Genomic DNA, 18,030 nt, shown 5'->3' with positions numbered 1-18,030 from the left:
TAACTTGTATCTTGTATTAATGTTCACTTTCATTGGTTCTTAATTGCAAGAATTGTTTCTAAAGTATATTTTTTTCTTTTGGCATGACTTTTAGAGGCCTTTCGTCACCCAAGATAGTTCTTCATTTCAGTCTTTACCTTTTACTGAATGCTGTTTTATAGCTTACCATAAACAATGAGAAAAATCATTAGAAAAGCCTCATATGCATGGTTTAGATCAGGGGTGGCCAAACTTTATTTGCAACGGGCCACATGACAGACCTGCATCGTGTCGGCGGGCCACGAAAGTTTTGTTGACGGGGGTGCTGGTTGGAAATTGTGCTAACGTTCTGGCATTTTTTTGTTGAGTGCGGCGGCTGAAGCACGCTATCGCTGTCGCGCTACACTAACGTGTCGGTAAAGTTACCTGCCACCAAAGTTTCGTTGGGGGGGGGTGATTTATGACTGCCTTCACGCGGGCCGGACAGAGACACGCAGCGGGCCGGATGTGGCCATGTTCCACATAGACATTCTCCCAATTACAACTTTTGAGTTGTTCTTTTAGAAGAAGATTAGAAGCTGAAGAAGCTGATCACTTTAAAACTATTGTGAACAATTTTAAGGATTATTACCCTGCTTTGGCAAACAAAATGTTTGTGGATAATCAAAAAAACAAAAGCCAACAACTCTGCATTGGTTTAATTAAACAATCTCAATCCTATGTTTCTTTGTGGATTTGATGAAAGGGATTCCATTAAAGTTGTAAATAAGTTTAAGAACAAAACATGCACTGATGTAAATTTTATGGATATGTGTACACTTACAGATCTTTTGAGAAGGTGCCTGTTTGAAAGGAAAGGCTGTATATAGAGGTTAGAGGTTTAACAATACATGAATGACATCTGTAAGTGTACACATATCCATAAAATTTACATCAGTGCATGTTTTGTTCTTAAATTTATTTACAACTTTAATGGAATCCCTTTCATCAAATCCACAAAGAAACATAGGATTGAGATTGTTTAATTAAACCAATGCAGAGTTGTTGGCTTTTGTTTTTTTGATTATCCACAAACATTTTGTTTGCCAAAGCAGGGTAATAATCCTTAAAATTGTTCACAATAGTTTTAAAGTGATCAGCTTTTGAGCCACTGATATTCCTAAAATAATTTTGGAATTCAAATTCAGTTGTGTGCATTTATTTCTGATAATATGATTCATTCCTGGCATGATTCAGTCTGCTTGCAGGGTGACACCCTGGACAAGTCGCCAGTTTGTCGCAAGGCCACATAGAGACAAACAACCATTCACGCACACCTACGGACAATTTAGAGTGTTCACTTGACCTCACAAGCATGTTTGTGGACTGTGACAGAAAGGTCACAGGCCCGCAATCGAACCCACGATCTTCTTACTGTGAAGCATTATTATTATTATTATTATTATTATTATTATTATTATTATTATTTTATTTTATGTCAATTTTTTTTTTGTCTTTTTTGTTTCTTTGTTTTGTCTTAGAATTGTGCTCAATTCATTTTTTTATTGTAACTTGTATCTTGTATTAATGTTCACTTTCATTGGTTCTTAATTGCAAGAATTGTTTCTAAAGTATATTTTTTTCTTTTGGCATGACTTTTAGAGGCCTTTCGTCACCCAAGATAGTTCTTCATTTCAGTCTTTACCTTTTACTGAATGCTGTTTTATAGCTTACCATAAACAATGAGAAAAATCATTAGAAAAGCCTCATATGCATGGTTTAGATCAGGGGTGGCCAAACTTTATTTGCAACGGGCCACATGACAGACCTGCATCGTGTCGGCGGGCCACGAAAGTTTTGTTGACGGGGGTGCTGGTTGGAAATTGTGCTAACGTTCTGGCATTTTTTTGTTGAGTGCGGCGGCTGAAGCACGCTATCGCTGTCGCGCTACACTAACGTGTCGGTAAAGTTACCTGCCACTAAAGTTTCGTTGGGGGGGGGTGATTTATGACTGCCTTCACGCGGGCCGGACAGAGACACGCAGCGGGCCGGATGTGGCCATGTTCCACATAGACATTCTCCCAATTACAACTTTTGAGTTGTTCTTTTAGAAGAAGATTAGAAGATTCTAGTCTTCCTGGTGTTTTTTAGCGCCTTAGCCTAATTGGAGCTTAACAATTCTGGGGCACATTTGAGGATTTTGTATGATGTGTGATCATAAATATAAAGTAAAGTCCCAAATAAACATGCTTGGTGTCTCTGGAAAGGTAAGAACACCTACTTTACATAGAGCTAAAGTTCATTGACATAAGACATTGTTTGAATTTAATATGAAGTCAAACATTTGGCCAATTGCAGACATATAAATCTTGACCTGTTGTAACCTTAGCCGCCCGTAGCCACTAACCTTGCATAGAAGACAATATGCCACTAGTTGTTGGACACCGACCGCACGGGGTCGTGTAACTATTTGTCGGACAAGATGTACTGCGTCTGGCCGAGGTGCTCAGTGATGTTTAGAGCCCGGCACTGCAGGTGGGTGTCCACTTCCTCATCGTAGAGCTCCATGTCCTGGTGGATGAAGTACACCTCTCAGACACAAACAGGGAGATGAGGATCAATTCCGAGCTTTTTACCTGCAGCAAGTGCATGATACGCTATTGTGGTTGTGGAGTAACCAAGTATCGAGGAGCCACTTAGTGGAAAGACACACACGGGGATGCTCAGGTGTGCATGCGGGAACAGCATGTAGCCTGGCATCCCAACTTGCAAGTGAACAATCGTGGTACAATCTGTCCAAATTCCATTTGGTGGGGATTTTGTAGAAGAGAGTTAGGCCCATTCGATAGTTCTCTCTTTGCTGACGGTGGTGCTGCTAGCCCTCATACTGCTGGTCGGTGTGTTGAGGTCTTAAGAGGGATCCAGCTACTAGATGGTTCAATTAGTCTTTCAATAACACTCTGGGTATTTTCTTCAGGAACCAGCACGTGGTCAAAACTGACACCGCAAATCTTAATATTCCTCCCCATTCATCACCTCTCGTTTCCGTCGATGTCCAAAAAAAATCGCAGATGCGGTTCACTTTACCTTGTCCTTTAGACTTTCTTTGCTTGGCTGCATTGTAAGGGCATCAACACACCTGTTATTGCTCAATGTCTTGTGACTGAATGCCACTAGTAGTTGGACACCGACCACACAGGGTCGTGTAACTATTTGTCGGACAAGGTGTACTGCATCTTACCGAGGTTGCTTAACTATTTAACAACTCCCCATCCATCACCTCTAGTTTCCTTCTATGTCCAGCAAGCACATGTGGTTCAACAGTCCGGAATTTATACTTTCCACAACCCAGCCAGGCAGACTGGTGGTGCCCTTCCGTCAATATCTTTAAAGCCTCTGTTCCACTAAAATTAGCGGGATGACACCATGTTTTTGGATGCGGGACGTCGCGGAAGCAATCGGCATTGAGTCCTGTGTCCACGCATCAAACCCAGCGGGGTGTCACCCCCGCCGGCAAGCTGCACCCCCTCCGCTTTCGCCGCTACGTGTCTGCTGACGTCATCGCGCTGAGATCGCATGATGAAGTGCTACAGAAGAGTCCGGCGGTGGCCAGTGTTCTTAATTGTTGGTCACTTTTGGCTGTAGTGGAACGATGACGTCGTTGCCGCCGGACTCGAAGCGGCGCGCACCTCCGCGGCCGCTTCCCACCGTGCAGCGATTGTTTCGGCGTCTGGTCCATTTTGTGCCCGAGCAGCGGGCGAAACAGCCAGAGGACAATGAACAATTATCCAGCGCTGATGGAACGTGATCGAAAACTTTTGCATCAGTGCTTGATATACGCCGCGACTGGCGCGATATTATGATTTAGCGCACGTTACGCTCAACGTCACGGTGTTGTTTTACACTGCTGTTGTTTGGTGGTCGTGTTGTTCTGCCCTGGGCAGACCACACACATTGGCTTCTTGATTATGTTGTTTGTTAGGATAAACTCTGGCGGTGTTGTTGCACACTGTTGGTGTTTGGCGGTGTTGTTGTTCCCAGTCCAAACAGTCCCTTGACTGGACTGGACTCCACCTTCTTTCATGGCTTCAGAGCCAGGAGCTCTTGCTTTCCAATGATGTACATCCTTTGTAATTGTGGCGTTTGCTGCCAGGAAGTTTTTAATACAAAAAAATCAGAGCTATCATACATCACGGCCACCTGGAGCTGCACTTCTCCAGCTCCAGGTGCTCCTGCACCAGCTTCTGCTTGGTCATGTTCTGCAGACTCTCGGCAAGGTGACATCTCTTCGGTCTCCGTTTGATGGTGTCCTCCAGCGTCTGGCTGTTCTTGCCCCCCCGCCCCTATCCGTCTTTCATTTGCCACAACCTGTCTGTATTGCCACCGGGTTTTTCTGTCTGCGAAACGAGTGCACGTAAATTATGCTCATCACTCATCGATGAACAGACTCCACTGCGTTTTCCTGTCTGGTTCAAAACACCTCTCTTCTGTCCGCGACTCTTTCTCAGTGGGGGGAGGGCGAAGGAGCTGCTGCCAGTACTTGCCCTAGACAGGGTGCTCTCAGCCCGGACAAGTTGCGAAGCCTGAAGTGACCGACACAATAATTTTTCCATGTGGTTCACATGAGTCGTGGGTACATGATTGTTTATTCACTGGCTTGATTGTAATTTGCTTCTCTAACATTTAATTTTCCAGAGTAAACAGTCATTAATGTGCACTCTGTGGTCATAAATACATTTGATTAGTTTGTACTAAACTTCCATTCATTCATTCATTCAACGGAGGAATGTTATATGTGATGGAGCTTCTGTCTGAATTGATCAATTTCCTCAAATTAAGGGCCTCAGTCAACACTCATGTAGTTTGAGGTATTTTATTAATAGTATGTGAAGTGGAGTGATGAACTACAGGCTTGCATGGTGAAAATTAATAACTTACCAGCGATTTTTCTTCAAAAATGCAGGAGCTCCTCATGTGCAGCCTTCCTGGAGCACTTGCGTGCCTGTTGTGGCGTTATTTCCTGTTTCCTGTTTACACAGGAACTGTGTCCCCTTTCATGAAATGGATCATGAAAGGGGACACATGGGGTATCATTGTGTTGGTCTCATCATGCACGATCCAACAATGTGCTTGAAAGTCTTCTAACTCAAACTGAGAAGGAGATTGCTCCAGAAGAGCGCCACCTGGGTGGCTTTCAGATATGTTGTAGAGGCCTACCAGGGCTCTTCAAATCTGTCATTATGTCACCCCTGACCCCTCTCAATGAGTTGACAGCCAGAAAACCCTAACCTGTCAAGTGGCAGTGGGGGTTCACGCAGTTGTAGATCCCGCCCAGACGTTCTGACGGTGCGTTCGAATCGTTGGGGAATTCTGTGTGCCATCGCTACCGAACTTTACTACTACTACTACTACTACTACTACTACTACTACTCTACGTTCAAACTGTTTCCCTCTCGTTTGTCAAAGGGAGTTTATCGCTTTTTGTAGCAGTAAGTTGCCAGCAAGTCAACATTTTTGTTGACCGGTTGGCATGTGTGAAACCCTCCCAATGTTTCACACATCACCTTCCCTCATGTACGCCATGGCGACGTCGGGGGACAAGCTCAGCAATAACAAATTCTCAATGAAAACATCCAAATCTACATTTTTATCAACAAGCTATGCCCTGTGCTGAAAGAGATTTTGGCCAAGAAGGTGATGTAACCAGAGCTTTTGGCAGGAAGAGTTGAGACTGTTGTTGTCACTGATGTGAAAAGCCCAAATGTATTTTTTGCCCCCACCTCGCTCCCACCCACACCTTATCCCTCCCTTTACCCACTGTTACGTGCAACCCGACCTCCCCTCCCCCCTGTTTGCTCCTCCCCAGTCCCGGTGAGCACCAGCGTACAATCAGTGCTCAGGACGGCTGGGGGAGACTATGAAAGGAGCGAGAGAGGGGCGGGCTCGCTCTCTCACTCACTCGCCCTCACGCTCAGACTCACCCCGTCGCTTGGTCGGACGCACGCCGCGACCACTGGAGGCGTCCAGGTCGTTTGATAGTTGTATTTTTGAATTTAACCGTTTTTTCCTCTCCCCACTTGACAGGTGATCTTTTCACTTATGAGTCCTTAGGACTCATATGTTTTTCGTTTTAGTTTGGGTTGTGGCTGACCGGTAGTCCTGTTTTCGGATTTTGTTCAACTTTGTTGTAGATTTAGTTATTTTGATCACAGATTAAGCAGTCGGAACTCGGACGGGGTCCTACGGTCCTATGTGGGCTGGCCTTGTCCGTTTTCCCTCTTTTGTTCTGTTTGGCCGGCACCACAGCCCCTTTTGGTTCTTTGAGTTGAAACTTTTCGCCTGTCCGAGTGTGGGTCTCCAAATAAGACTTTGTGTTAAGCAAACAACGGTCTGGTCTGCCTCCTTACATGCCACGGCTCTCCCGAGCCACTCTTACTTTGGGACCCGTAACACCCACCCTCTATGTTGTCTGGCCAATACAAAGACGTTTGAGGAGCATACAGTGGAAGCTTTTTGGAGGACATAGAGCCTTTCAGTCCAAGGCCTGAACACCACCTTGTACCTCCCGTGTGTTACCCGCCCACTCCTTGTCGTCCCTCCATGCCCAGCCCTTATCCCCACCTTGTCCCTCCCGTGTTTCACCTGCCCACACCATGTTGTCCCTCCACAACAACATCCACACAGCGGCGGCGGTAGCATCTAAATTTTATAAATTGATCATTTTTTCTTTAGATTTTGTTTGTTTTGGATTTCCTATTATATTACCGTTATTTGTCTTTTTAATAGATTTTATGAATTTTCCCCATTTTTTAGATTGTTTATAGTAATAAGTTCCTTTTTCTTTTTAAAACAAATCAACACTATTATACCAAGTGTTGTTCCCTGCCTTGTCTTTTTGTTTTCTTTTTGCCTATTGCACCGTGGGTCTGAGAGGACTGAAATTTCATTTATGTCATATGTCCAGTATGTATGCCATGTTTGACAATAGAGTTGAGTTGAGTTGAGTTATAGTCCTTTTAATAATTTTTCTGAATTTTTCACATCTTATACATTTGTAATAGTTGGAATTTTTTGTGTGTTTTAATCAATTTTATGACTTTCACATTGTATACATTTTCTAAAGTTGAAAATTCATTTTTAACACATTTTATGAATTATTCCAATTAATTAGATTTTGTATAGTGTGGATGCATACCTCCCATCAGTCAACCAGCACTTAAAGCAGGGGTGGGCAATTATTTTTTCCATGGGGCCACATGAGAAACAGAAAATATTGAGAAGGGCCGGGCCAAAAGGCTGAACTCAATTCTGCATAATATTAATTGTATTTTTTTATATATATAAAAAAGGCAGTTAATAGCATTGTTTTGACAAGCTGGTAAGAGTAGGCTGTTATAATTAAGCAATGCAAAAGTGAGGTTGCCTTACAAAAAATGTATTCAATCAAATTTCCCAAAGCAATGGTAAACAAAATGTGAACTTTTGTAAAACCTTTTTTAAACATTTGTGACTTATATTAGTGAACATTTTCAGTCACATTCACTCCAAAACACATTTTTATTGTCAAATACTGTTGGAAAGAGGTTCTTAGCATTCTACAGACATCACAATATTGTCTTTGTGCTCCAAACATTAAGCAAGATGCATCATATTGAACTAACTGAACTGTACATCACTGAACTGTGATTTTGAGAAAAAGGCTTCCAGAAAAAGTGTCCCAGTTCACTGCTAGTTGGTGCCTTTACATGCCTACATTTGTAATCTAACCACCTCATTTGGTGTTTTTAAGTTATGTTTTCTTGTTCAGTGAGAGAAATCTAGTCTCTGCTGGGCTTTAACGAGTGCATCAAAGTCAGGTAGAATGTCTGAGGTGGAGATGTGAAGCACAGCTGACAGATGATCATCAGTGAGAGAGGATCTATACCTGGATTTTGTAAACTTCATCATTGAAAATGTTTGTTCACATATGTAGGTAGAGCCAAAGAGAACCAACATCTTCTGAGCATGTCTCCTCATGTTTGGAAAGTTCTCCTCCTTAAGAGAAGAGTAGAAATCAAGCAGAGATCCTGACTTAACGTGCTCTGCCAGTACTGCATCCGACTGCAGGTCAATGAGTTCCAGCTGAACATCACTGGGTGCATTATCCAGACTGCAGGTAAAGGGAGAGGAAATCATGTGCATTTCATCCTCGATTTTTCTGAGATCTGCAAATCGCCTTGAAAACTCACCATGCAATGCTCCTAACATGGATGAGTACCTGCGGAGGTGATCAGCTGATGGAGTGACTTCTTTCAGGGTTTGCATGTGAGTGAGAGTGTTGCTCTCCAGTTGGCTTGAAAGAAATTGAATCTTTCTCATGAAAGCCTTCACCAGGCTGTGCATTTCATGAACAAAAAGGCCTTTGCCTTGCAGTTTGGTGTTCAGGTCGTTCATCAGTGCCGTCACGTCAACAGCAAATGCAAAATCTGCCATCCAGTCCTCATCTGAGAGCTCTGGGATGTCTTTGCCTTTCGTCTCACAAAACTCTCGGATCTCTGCTTTCAGGTCCCAAACTCTTTTTAGCACTTTGCCCAGGCTGAGCCATCTGACAGCTATGTGGTAGCCGATGTTTCTTTGCTCAGTCTCATGCTCCTCCAAAAGTGAGCCAAACTGTCTCTGATTCAATGCCCGTGCCCTGATGAAGTTTACTGTTTTAGCAACAACATCAATAACATGGTCAATTTTTAGTACGGACCTACACAACACATGTTGGTGTATAATACAATGCAAAAAAATCAATTTCTGATCTGCATCGATTTCTGTCACTTTATCTTGCATACGTTTCAAAAGTCCGACATTTTTCCCTGTAAGATTTGGACAACCGTCCACTGTGACACCTGCCAGTCTGTCCCATTTCAGTCCCAGTGTGTCCATGCACGCATTTACCTCCATAAATAGATCGCTCCCTGTTGTCGTCCCTTTCATCGACCGCATGACTGCCAGCTCCTCCGTAATCTTGAAGTCCGTTATCCCCCGGACAAATATGAGTAGTTGGGCTGTGTCGCGGATATCACAGCTCTCGTCCAAAGCCAAGGAGAAAAAGTCAAAACTTGCCACTTCACGGTCCAGCTGAAGCTCCAGATTCCCCGCAATGTCCTCGATCCTCCTCGTCACGGTTCGCCTGGACAGCGGGACTTGTTCAAATGCGCCTTTTTTTTCAGGGCATATTAGTGCTGCAGAGTCCACCAAGCACTCTTTGACAAACTCCCCCTCTGAGAATGGCTTACTGTTTTTAGCGATTTTGTGGGATATCACAAAGCTGGTCTTGGTTGCTGCATCCCTGGATGTGTGAAGCTTGGTAAAAAAAAGCCTTGCTGCTTTTGCAGCTTAGCTAGCAAAGCTTCCGATGTCCGCGCCCTTTCAGCATCATTCAAGTTTTTGTATTTCTCTGCGTGTTTCGTCTCATAATGCCGACTCAAATTGTAGTCCTTAAAGACGGCGATCTGCTCCCCACAAAGTAAACACACGGCTTTACCTCCGACTTCAGTGAACAAATACTTAGAAGTCCAATTTTTGTTGAAAATCCTGCATTCGGCATCTACCTTTCTTTTTTTTACCACAAGCAGACATTCTTGAGGGCTATGGTCATCTTGTGATAGCATCCAATCCCGCCACTTGTTGCTATACGTATCGCGTGATTATGTACGTGAATAAAAAACAACTTCAAAATAAAAGCAATGCAGCGTTAGTCCATGCATGAGGTAAAATGAGACAATACGTTTATTTTGTAATTTCCAATTAACCTTACACGGGCCGGTCAGAGTCAACCAAAGGGCCGTATGTGGCCCGGGGGCCGTACAATGCCCAGGTCTGACTTAAAGGCACCAGACACAAAGGTGTCATGATGGAGTTGTCCAACCTGATTAAGCCTGAGAGGTGATCTTATTAACTTAACTTATGAGATGTGTGTGTGTGTGTGTGTGTGTGTGTGTGTGTGTGTGTGTGTGTGTGTGTGTGTGTGTGTGTGTGTGTGTGTGTGTGTGTAGAAGTGTGTGTTTTTACTTTGGAAATAATTTTGTTGTGTTTTGTGCAATGACAACATTTTTCCAAAAAAAAAAAGACTTGGCCATTTTTCATGACCTAGAAACAATTTCCATTTCCATGAATAGGAAACTTCAACCGCAAATATCGCAATGAAGGTAATTCCCAACAACTTCAAAGCACCACCTATATCCACTAATTTGACCACGCTGAATACGCTGGTCCAACCCCTGTCTATCTACAACCTTCCGTTCCCGAGATATGGCATAAAAAACACCCATAACTCTTAAGCCTAATCTTTGGTTGTAACTCTGTGATTGGTCTTCTGACACACCACTGACTTACGTAAGCCTCCATGCCGCGTCAAGGCTGAGTCCTTGTGGAGAATTATTTTTTAATGTTCAGTCTTTAATTGGTGTTTGACTTTATATTTGGGCTGGGCCATGCGTGTCTCTTGGTTTAGCGGTGTGGAGGCATTCATTTTGTTTATGTTGACAATGAACTGAACTCTGTCCTTGAGCTCATCTGGCCCCATGATGTCTTTGTCTGTTATTGTGTCCTAACTGGCAGCAGAAGGCTATGGTTAGAGTTTGGGGTTCAGGGTTGGTCTCCAGAAAGTCTCATACATTCGTTTTGTGGTTTTCTCAAGACTTTTATTTAAAAATAAACATAGGGGGTACTTTGAGAATCAAAGACATCCAAGTTATATGTTGCCCTTTTGGATGGAGTTCCATACAGCATCAGCATCGTCTCCTCAAGGATCTGGGACTGGTTGAAGTCGGTCACCATTATTAGACCATGTCCTTGTGTCTGGACCAAGACAAACTTCTCTGTCTTGAAAAACACAGCATAGTCGTCCATCGGGTTTGTATTGGGGTTCTGGCTTCGGGCGGCTGCACAGGAGACAATATGTCCTCCACGGTATTCTCCACAGCCTCCACAGAGCGAACAGTGACTAAAGAAAGAAAACCGTCTTTCTGTCAATTTTAGTGCAACTTGCTGGGAATTGATACATTTAGTTTGCGGATGACAGGAAGTTGTTTAGGGAGTGTTAGGGTTAGCCAACCTGATCTATCCTCCCCTGCAGCTTTAATAACAGTCAAAATTTGACAAGACCAGTGGAGAGACATGAGCACACATCCAACTAGTGGCTATGGTTAGGTGAAGTGGTCAAGGGCACTCTCCGCAACATTGGAGGCATGCCTAAGAATGTCCTCCATGCTTGAGTTCAGCCACACCAGAGTGGTGGGGGTTCCAAAAATTTCTCATGGTGTTTAGAAATCTGTGTCGCCTTTTACCTTTTTTTTCCTCCTCGCTGTCCATCACTGAGTTGTGCTCTTGGACCACAGAGTTGCAAGAACACTTTGGATTTTTTTATTCAGAAACCAGCGCGTGGCCAAAGTTGAAGTTGCTGATGTAATATGCCGAAATGTCAGCTGTGGTTTGGATGTTTCAGTCATGATTCCACACTTGTCGAATCACAGTGGCTGTCCTCCAATACGAATATTCTTTGACAGCTCTACCGAGGCACTGGTGAAGAGCACATTGTTTGTGATTAGTGGGGTGACAGATGAGACAGATGCAGTTAGTTGTATAAACCTTACCCTCTTCTAAGGTTTTCTCATATTCAAGCAGCTCTCTTCATCTCTTTTTCTGGACCCCAGGGTCCTCATCAGCAGTCGCGTTGATTACTCTCCCCCTGAGGTGGCAACTACCTGTCTTAGTTTACTGCACAATCATCTCTTCTACATGCATGAGCTGTTGCACATGAACCGCAGCAGGATGGTGCTGATCTCAGCATCGATCTGATGAGGTGGCTGCGTCCTCATTCTCACTCTAGGTGACAGATGAGACGGATGCAGTTAGTTGTATAGACACTACCTTTTCTAAGATGTCCTCAAATTCAAGCAGCTCTCTTCATTCCTTTTTCTGGACCCCAGGGTCCTCATCAGCAGTCGCGTTGATTACTCTCCCCCTGAGGTGGCAACTACCTGTCTTAGTTTACTGCACAATCATCTCTTCTACATGCATGAGCTGTTGCACATGAACCGCAGCAGGATGGTGCTGATCTCAGCATCGAGCTGATGAGGTGGCTGCGTCCTCATTCTCACTCTAGGTGACAGATGAGACGGATGCAGTTAGTTGTATAAACACTACCTTTTCTAAGATGTCCTCAAATTCAAGCAGCTCTCTTCATTCCTTTTTCTGGACCCCAGGGTCCTCATCAGCAGTCGTGTTGATTACTCTCCCCCTGAGGTGGCAACTACCTGTCTTAGTTTACTGCACAATCATCTCTTCTACATGCATGAGCTGTTGCACATGAACCGCAGCAGGATGGTGCTGATCTCAGCACTGAGCTGATGAGGTGGCTGCATCCTCATTTTCACTCTAGGTGACAGATGAGACAGATGCAGTTAGTTGTATAAACACTACCTTTTCTAAGATGTCCTCAAATTCAAGCAGCTCTCTTCATCTCTTTTTCTGGATCCCAGGGTCCTCATCAGCAGTCGCGTTGATTACTCTCCCCCTGAGGTGGCAACTACCTGTCTTAGTTTACTGCACAATCATCTCTTCTACATGCATGAGCTGTTGCACATGAACCGCAGCAGGATTGTGCTGATCTCAGCATCGAGCTGATGAGGTGGCTTTTGTTTTTTAGCTTAGGGTTGCCACCTGTCCCGTTTTCCCCAGAATTGTTCTCTTTTTTCACCACCTGTAGCTTTACAACCGATATCTGGAGCTCCGACGTTTCCCCCGTGTCACTTTTGAGTTTAACAGCACACTGGCTGGATGAGAGTTTCGTTCCACGCAGTGCAATATTAAATGCAGCAAACTTTTGTGGGTCACACACAAGCGAGGCAATCGCCGCTAGCCTGAAGGATATGTTTGACAAGTGGCAAATTCCGTTGAGCAAAGTGCATGTGATTCTGAGGGACAATGCCAGCAACATGAGAAAGGCGATGGACAACATGGGAGTGCGTAGTGTGGGCTGCGTCGCACATACAATGCAGCTGGTAGTCAATGAGGGACTAATCTCACAGCCCGCTGTGAGTGATGCCGTTGCATGAGGGAGAAAAAACACGTTACCTCTGACTTTTCTTTTCTTTTTTCTTTTTTTTTACCAAGCTATTGAAGCTATTCTGTTATTCAGCTGGTTTTATAATGGGTATTAAAGTTCTGTTTGCACAATTGCACTACATTGTTGTAGCTAATGAAGCTATTGTTTTGTTTCTCAATTTCTGCTCCTTTACTATTTATTTTACATTGCACTTTGAATTCCTAATTGCACTGACTGAACCATTTTAAAGAGGGTTTGTTCCTTTTTCATGTTGTTTGACCAAAATAGTTTAGTTATAGTTTTCTTTTTTTTTTTCCAGTTTCAGCTTCTCTTTCATTTTACATTTTGTGTTATACTCAAAAATGTAATTGCACTGACTGAACAGGGAGATTTATTTTTTTTGACTTTGACTTTGACTTTGACAAAGCTAGTGAAGCTATTTGTTTATTTTGAATTACTGTACTGGTACACAGTATTAAATAAGTTTTTCAGTACATCTGGATCATTTTATTTGTTTTTAGAAAATGAGGAAAGTCTGACATTGCCTTGCACAAAAATACAGTTTTTTCTAAACAACAAGACATAATTTGTCAGGTGAGTCAATGCTGTTTTTCTGTGTCGGTATCGGATCGGTATCGGCCGGTACTAAACTTCAGATATCGGTATCGGAAGTGAAATGCATCTCTAGTTAGAAGCAGGTTTGATTCCTAGCACAGAACATTGATTCTACGTGCAGCACTCGTGCCCTGTTTGATTTTACGTGCAGCACTCGTGCCCTTACCGTATGTGACTCCTGTGTTTTGTGCTAGGTGGCACTCGTACCCTTACCCTGTTTTGACACTCGTGTTTATGTATTTGTTTGTTGGAAGGATTGGGCTCTAGGTTTAGTTTTTGGGTTTTCTTTGGGATTTAGAGTGCCCTTGTTTTCTGTAGCCTTTTCTGTTTAGGTTTATGGGTGGCGTCCCTTTTTCGGGACGGTTGTGTCGGTCTCAATAGGTATAATTTGTTTATATTAAGTTATTGATTTGGCGCCACCCGCTGCCCTTCGTCTGTTGTTGTTTGTTGTGATTATTTTTTGTTAAATCATTAAAAACATCTTAATTTTGAAACCTGCTCGTGGAACTAGTTTGGTGGTCCCAATTTTGTTACTAACCATTTCCCCCTAGACTAAGTGGTTCGTAACAACATGTAAAGAGTTGGAGTTTCAAGGGTAGATGGACGCACAACCCTAAGCTTGGGGAAGGTGTTCTTCATGCAGAGTCTCTTATAATCGCGCCATCACCCACGAGAGCGATATGACATCTGTCCTGCACCAGTCCTGCAATTGCAACCAGGAAAAGATCCGCTAAATATAAGTTGTACTTTTTTCATTAAAGTCTTTTTTTGGTCCTAGGTGGTGTGTTTAGTCTTTCGCCCCTATACCTAGGAGACAGCATGTCCTCCATGGCCTTCCTTCCACACAGCCTCCTTAGGGCCATTAGGGTTAGTGTTTTTGGTCACCCGATCTACCTTGAATCACCTCATAGAATGGGAAGGAGTTGCATAAAGATCACCCCATGTTATGGGGTGTAATTGTACAATTTCTGCAACCCTGCTTACCTGGGTTACTGGAATTACTCCAGAATCCCCACATAATGGGAAGGCTCCTCCATTGGCTGTTCTGTCCGCCACCACGCCCACCTCTTTCACACGGGGACGGGCCTTTGGAACGGAGGGAGGTGAAGTTGCCATGGCAACGTGGGCTAAGGTCACGTAACCATGAACTACTGTGGTGGTTTTTGGCATTTGTATGCATTTTTTTTTATAACATTTACAGCGTTATTTCTTATCACGTATTTTTATTGTATTTTCCCCCAATGAATTCATGTGCTTTTGTATGTACCTATTCATTTATTGATTTTTTAATTCATGTGTTATTTATTTTATGCCAAGCAAAACGACAGAACCTGATTGCCATCGTGTGTAATGACTAATTATTTGATGTTAGTGAGAATGTAATCTGGGCCATAGCGTTTATTTATTATTAATAACTATTATTAAAAAGCTCCGGGTGGGCCGGAAGTTTGTTCTTTCCTCGGATGGAAGTTACGTCTCTACGACAGCAGCCAGCTACAGAGAGCAGCAAGTCCTTCCCACGCAATCCAAATATTGATATTTGAGATAAAACGCATTTGAGATAAAAACGCATTTGAGATAGCGAACCGGCTGTTCATCACAGCGTCTTTCGATTCAAAGGTAAGTGAGTTTACCTTCTGTTGTAAAGGTGAAAGCTCACGTTATTTTATCTGGTTCCATATATGGAGCTATCAAGCGTTCTGGTCCGACTTGGTAATGCTTTGTTTTGTGACATCTCTCTGATGTCATGATGAATCCATATATCAAGTGTAGTATCTGAATCTATGCATATGACCTCATGTGTTCTTATGTGTATGGCCTGATGTGAACTCAGCAGTGAACCCGCTGCTGCACTCCTTCCCTAAGGACGTCAGGGTCCATATATGGTCTTGTGGTTGCCAACGTCCACCAAATTGAAACCAGATGGTCATTGGGGGTGCAACTATGGAATGTATACATTCTCCCCCACTTCTAGCATCTTCCTCCCTGGTTGCTGGGAGGTATAAAAGGTGATGGGAACAAAGCATCATCGGAGTTGCTCACATCTGGCCCAGAGACATCCCCAGGCTTTCCATGGTGCCTGTCTGACTCTTGACTTCTTTGAAATAAACCAGTTTTTATCCAACTAAGTCTGTGTCAGTGAAGACTCCTTCAACATCTACATCACCTGAATCCACCAGAAGAATTCACCACACAAGTCCTCTATATATGGACATAAGACCGGTTCTGACATCACGCTGACATCACGAGGAAGGACGGACAAGATCTGGAGGTTTTCATACTAAACAGTGACCTTTGGTCGCAATTATTTGATTTTTATGTCACAGATGTCAGAAAAAAAATTCCCCTGGGCGGGAAACCAGCTGCGCAATCGGAAGGTTCCTCGTGGCGTGACGCCACGTATGAAGGACCTGTCCGGCTGGAGAGCAGGCTGCTGAGGAGAAAGAGGCTGATCAGGAAACTGAAAGGCCAGGTTGGATGTAATGGTTCACCTGATTTACTATGAATCAAATCATAGTGAAGCGGCTTTAGGTAACTTTTCGACCTTAAAATTATGATTCCAAACTCAGTGAAGCAGTAGATAAACGATTAATAGGATCAATGGTGCTGCCTCGGCAGCGAGAGGAGAGGAGGGGGGTGCCGGCTGTAACTGCACTGCGTAACTTTCAAGCGCGACCCGACACGCCGGACGAACCACTTTACGGCAACGTCACACGTTTATTTAGAGGCGGTCTTACATACTACTATTACAAATACACAAGACTGTAAAATGACGGAATGGAACCCAATAATTAACCTCGATGAAAGACGAAGTAATAAAAGTGTTGAACGTTTGCTACCACATTATTGTCAATGTCTGTTTTGCATTTCATATTGGTGTTTTTCCTAAACCATACGATCGCTCCAGCTGGGCGACTGCGTGTCTGCTGACGTCATCGCGCTGAGATCGCATAGATGAAGTGCTACAGAATTCAAGAGTCCGGCGGTGGCCAGTGTTCTTAGTTGTTGGTCACTTTTGGCTGTAGAATCGTTCTGCGTATTGCCGCGGAACGATTCTCGTCGTTCACGCCAGACTTGAAGCGGCTTGCACCTCCTCTGCCAGTTCCCACCGTGCAGCGATCGTTTCAGCGTCTGGTCCATTTTGTGCGCGAGCCGCAAGCGAAAAAGCCAGAGGACAATGAACAATTATCGAACGCTGATGGAACGTGATCGAAAACATTTGCGTCAGTACTTGATATAGGCCGCGACTATGGAGTTATTTTTGTTTCTTTATTATTTAATTTATTGGAAAATTTTTTGAAGTCATTTTGACACAAACATCCCGCAGTGGGCGGGCGCTTCCCCATTGGTCAGATCTGTTTGAGTGACAAGACTGTCTGCACCGACCACATCTTTCTAACAATCAAGTCACGGCCAGTCAGCCAGCGAGCAGCAGCATGGATGTGGAGCAGTAGTGACTTCAAAACTTTTTTCACTTCATTCAAAGAAAATAAATCACTTCAAATCGAAAAAACGTTTTCAATGAAAAAAACAAACAAACGTGAATGTTTTTTGTTTTTTTTTTCATTCAAAAACTTTGTTCTATGATTGAGAAAGTTTTTTTTTGATTGAACTGATTTTTTTTTTTTTATTGATTGATTTTTTTTGATTGAACTGATTTTTTTTTTTTTTTGATTGAATTGTAAAGACTCAAATGTCCTACCCATAATACGGCTCAAACACAAATCAACATCACTTCAATCAAAAACTCCCTTTTCAATCAAAGAAAAACAGTTGTTCAAATGCATTTTTTTTTAGTCTCAACTTATATTTTTGAATTCAAACACTTTTTTTCTTTGATTGGAAAGTTGTTTTTTTTTTTTATTAAAACATATTTTTTTGATTGAAGCAACATTTTTTTGATTGAATAAAGAAAGAAAAATAGCTCCATAAAGGACTGGTATTTTTCCTCTTTATGACACCGGCAAAGAGTATTTGCAGTTCTCAACCAGCAGGGAGCAGTATCGAGTCCAAGTTACCTAGCGCTGCTTTAAATGGTTCAGGTGTTCAGATGACCCCCTGTTCTGGAGTTGGGATGTTCCAGTGTCCCTATGTTCCGGGGCGTTTTTGAGATGTTCCAATGTTCAGCTGCTCTTTTGCTAACACTTTTATTTGTTTGATATGTTTATTTCTTCTTGATATTCTTAAAAAAAAATACGAAATAAACACAGTCGCCAAAGGTCCATAGCCAGAAGGACGTTTGTACATCTATTTTATTGGACTCTTGAAATGGAGTCACTGATTGGAAGTGCCTGGAAGCCAAATTCTGAGATGTTTAATAATGTGTTTTACTTAATTGGGAATTGTACTTGTGGGAATTTGGCCATCGTCTACATAAA

The 18,030-nt window shown here is 43.1% G+C and overlaps 1 protein-coding gene across 1 annotated transcript; it reads right to left on the bottom strand.

Annotated features, from left to right (window-relative positions):
- Positions 1-2,424: 2,424 nt before the first annotated feature.
- LOC142904867 (general transcription factor II-I repeat domain-containing protein 2B-like) lies at positions 2,425-10,839 on the bottom strand. Its single transcript, XM_076051223.1, has 3 exons — positions 10,715-10,839; positions 7,948-9,118; positions 2,425-2,547 (listed from the first exon to the last, which is right to left on the bottom strand). The coding sequence occupies exons 1-3, from the start codon at positions 10,837-10,839 to the stop codon at positions 2,425-2,427; spliced, it is 1,419 nt and encodes a 472-aa protein (XP_075907338.1).
- Between the last annotated feature and the right edge of the window lie 7,191 nt (positions 10,840-18,030).

The sequence above is a fragment of the Nelusetta ayraudi genome, unplaced genomic scaffold (genome assembly GCF_046127955.1).
Source record: "Nelusetta ayraudi isolate G7.1 ecotype Tasmania unplaced genomic scaffold, CSIRO-AGI_Nayr_v1 ptg000133l, whole genome shotgun sequence".
Lineage (NCBI taxonomy): Eukaryota > Metazoa > Chordata > Actinopteri > Tetraodontiformes > Monacanthidae > Nelusetta > Nelusetta ayraudi.
Note: the sequence above shows the minus strand (reverse complement) of the source record. Positions and strands in the feature narration are given on the sequence as shown.

Coding starts and splice junctions, on each gene's coding strand:
- LOC142904867 (XM_076051223.1), bottom strand. CDS start 10,839: ATGGACGACTATGCTGTGTTTTTCAAGACAGAGAAGTTTGTCTTGGTC. Junction 9,119..10,714: donor GAGGAGACGATGCTGATGCT/GTATGGAACTCC, acceptor CCCGCTGTCCAG/GCGAACCGTGACGAGGAGGA. Junction 2,548..7,947: donor GACATGCTCAGAAGATGTTG/GTTCTCTTTGGC, acceptor TGTGTCTGAGAG/GTGTACTTCATCCACCAGGA.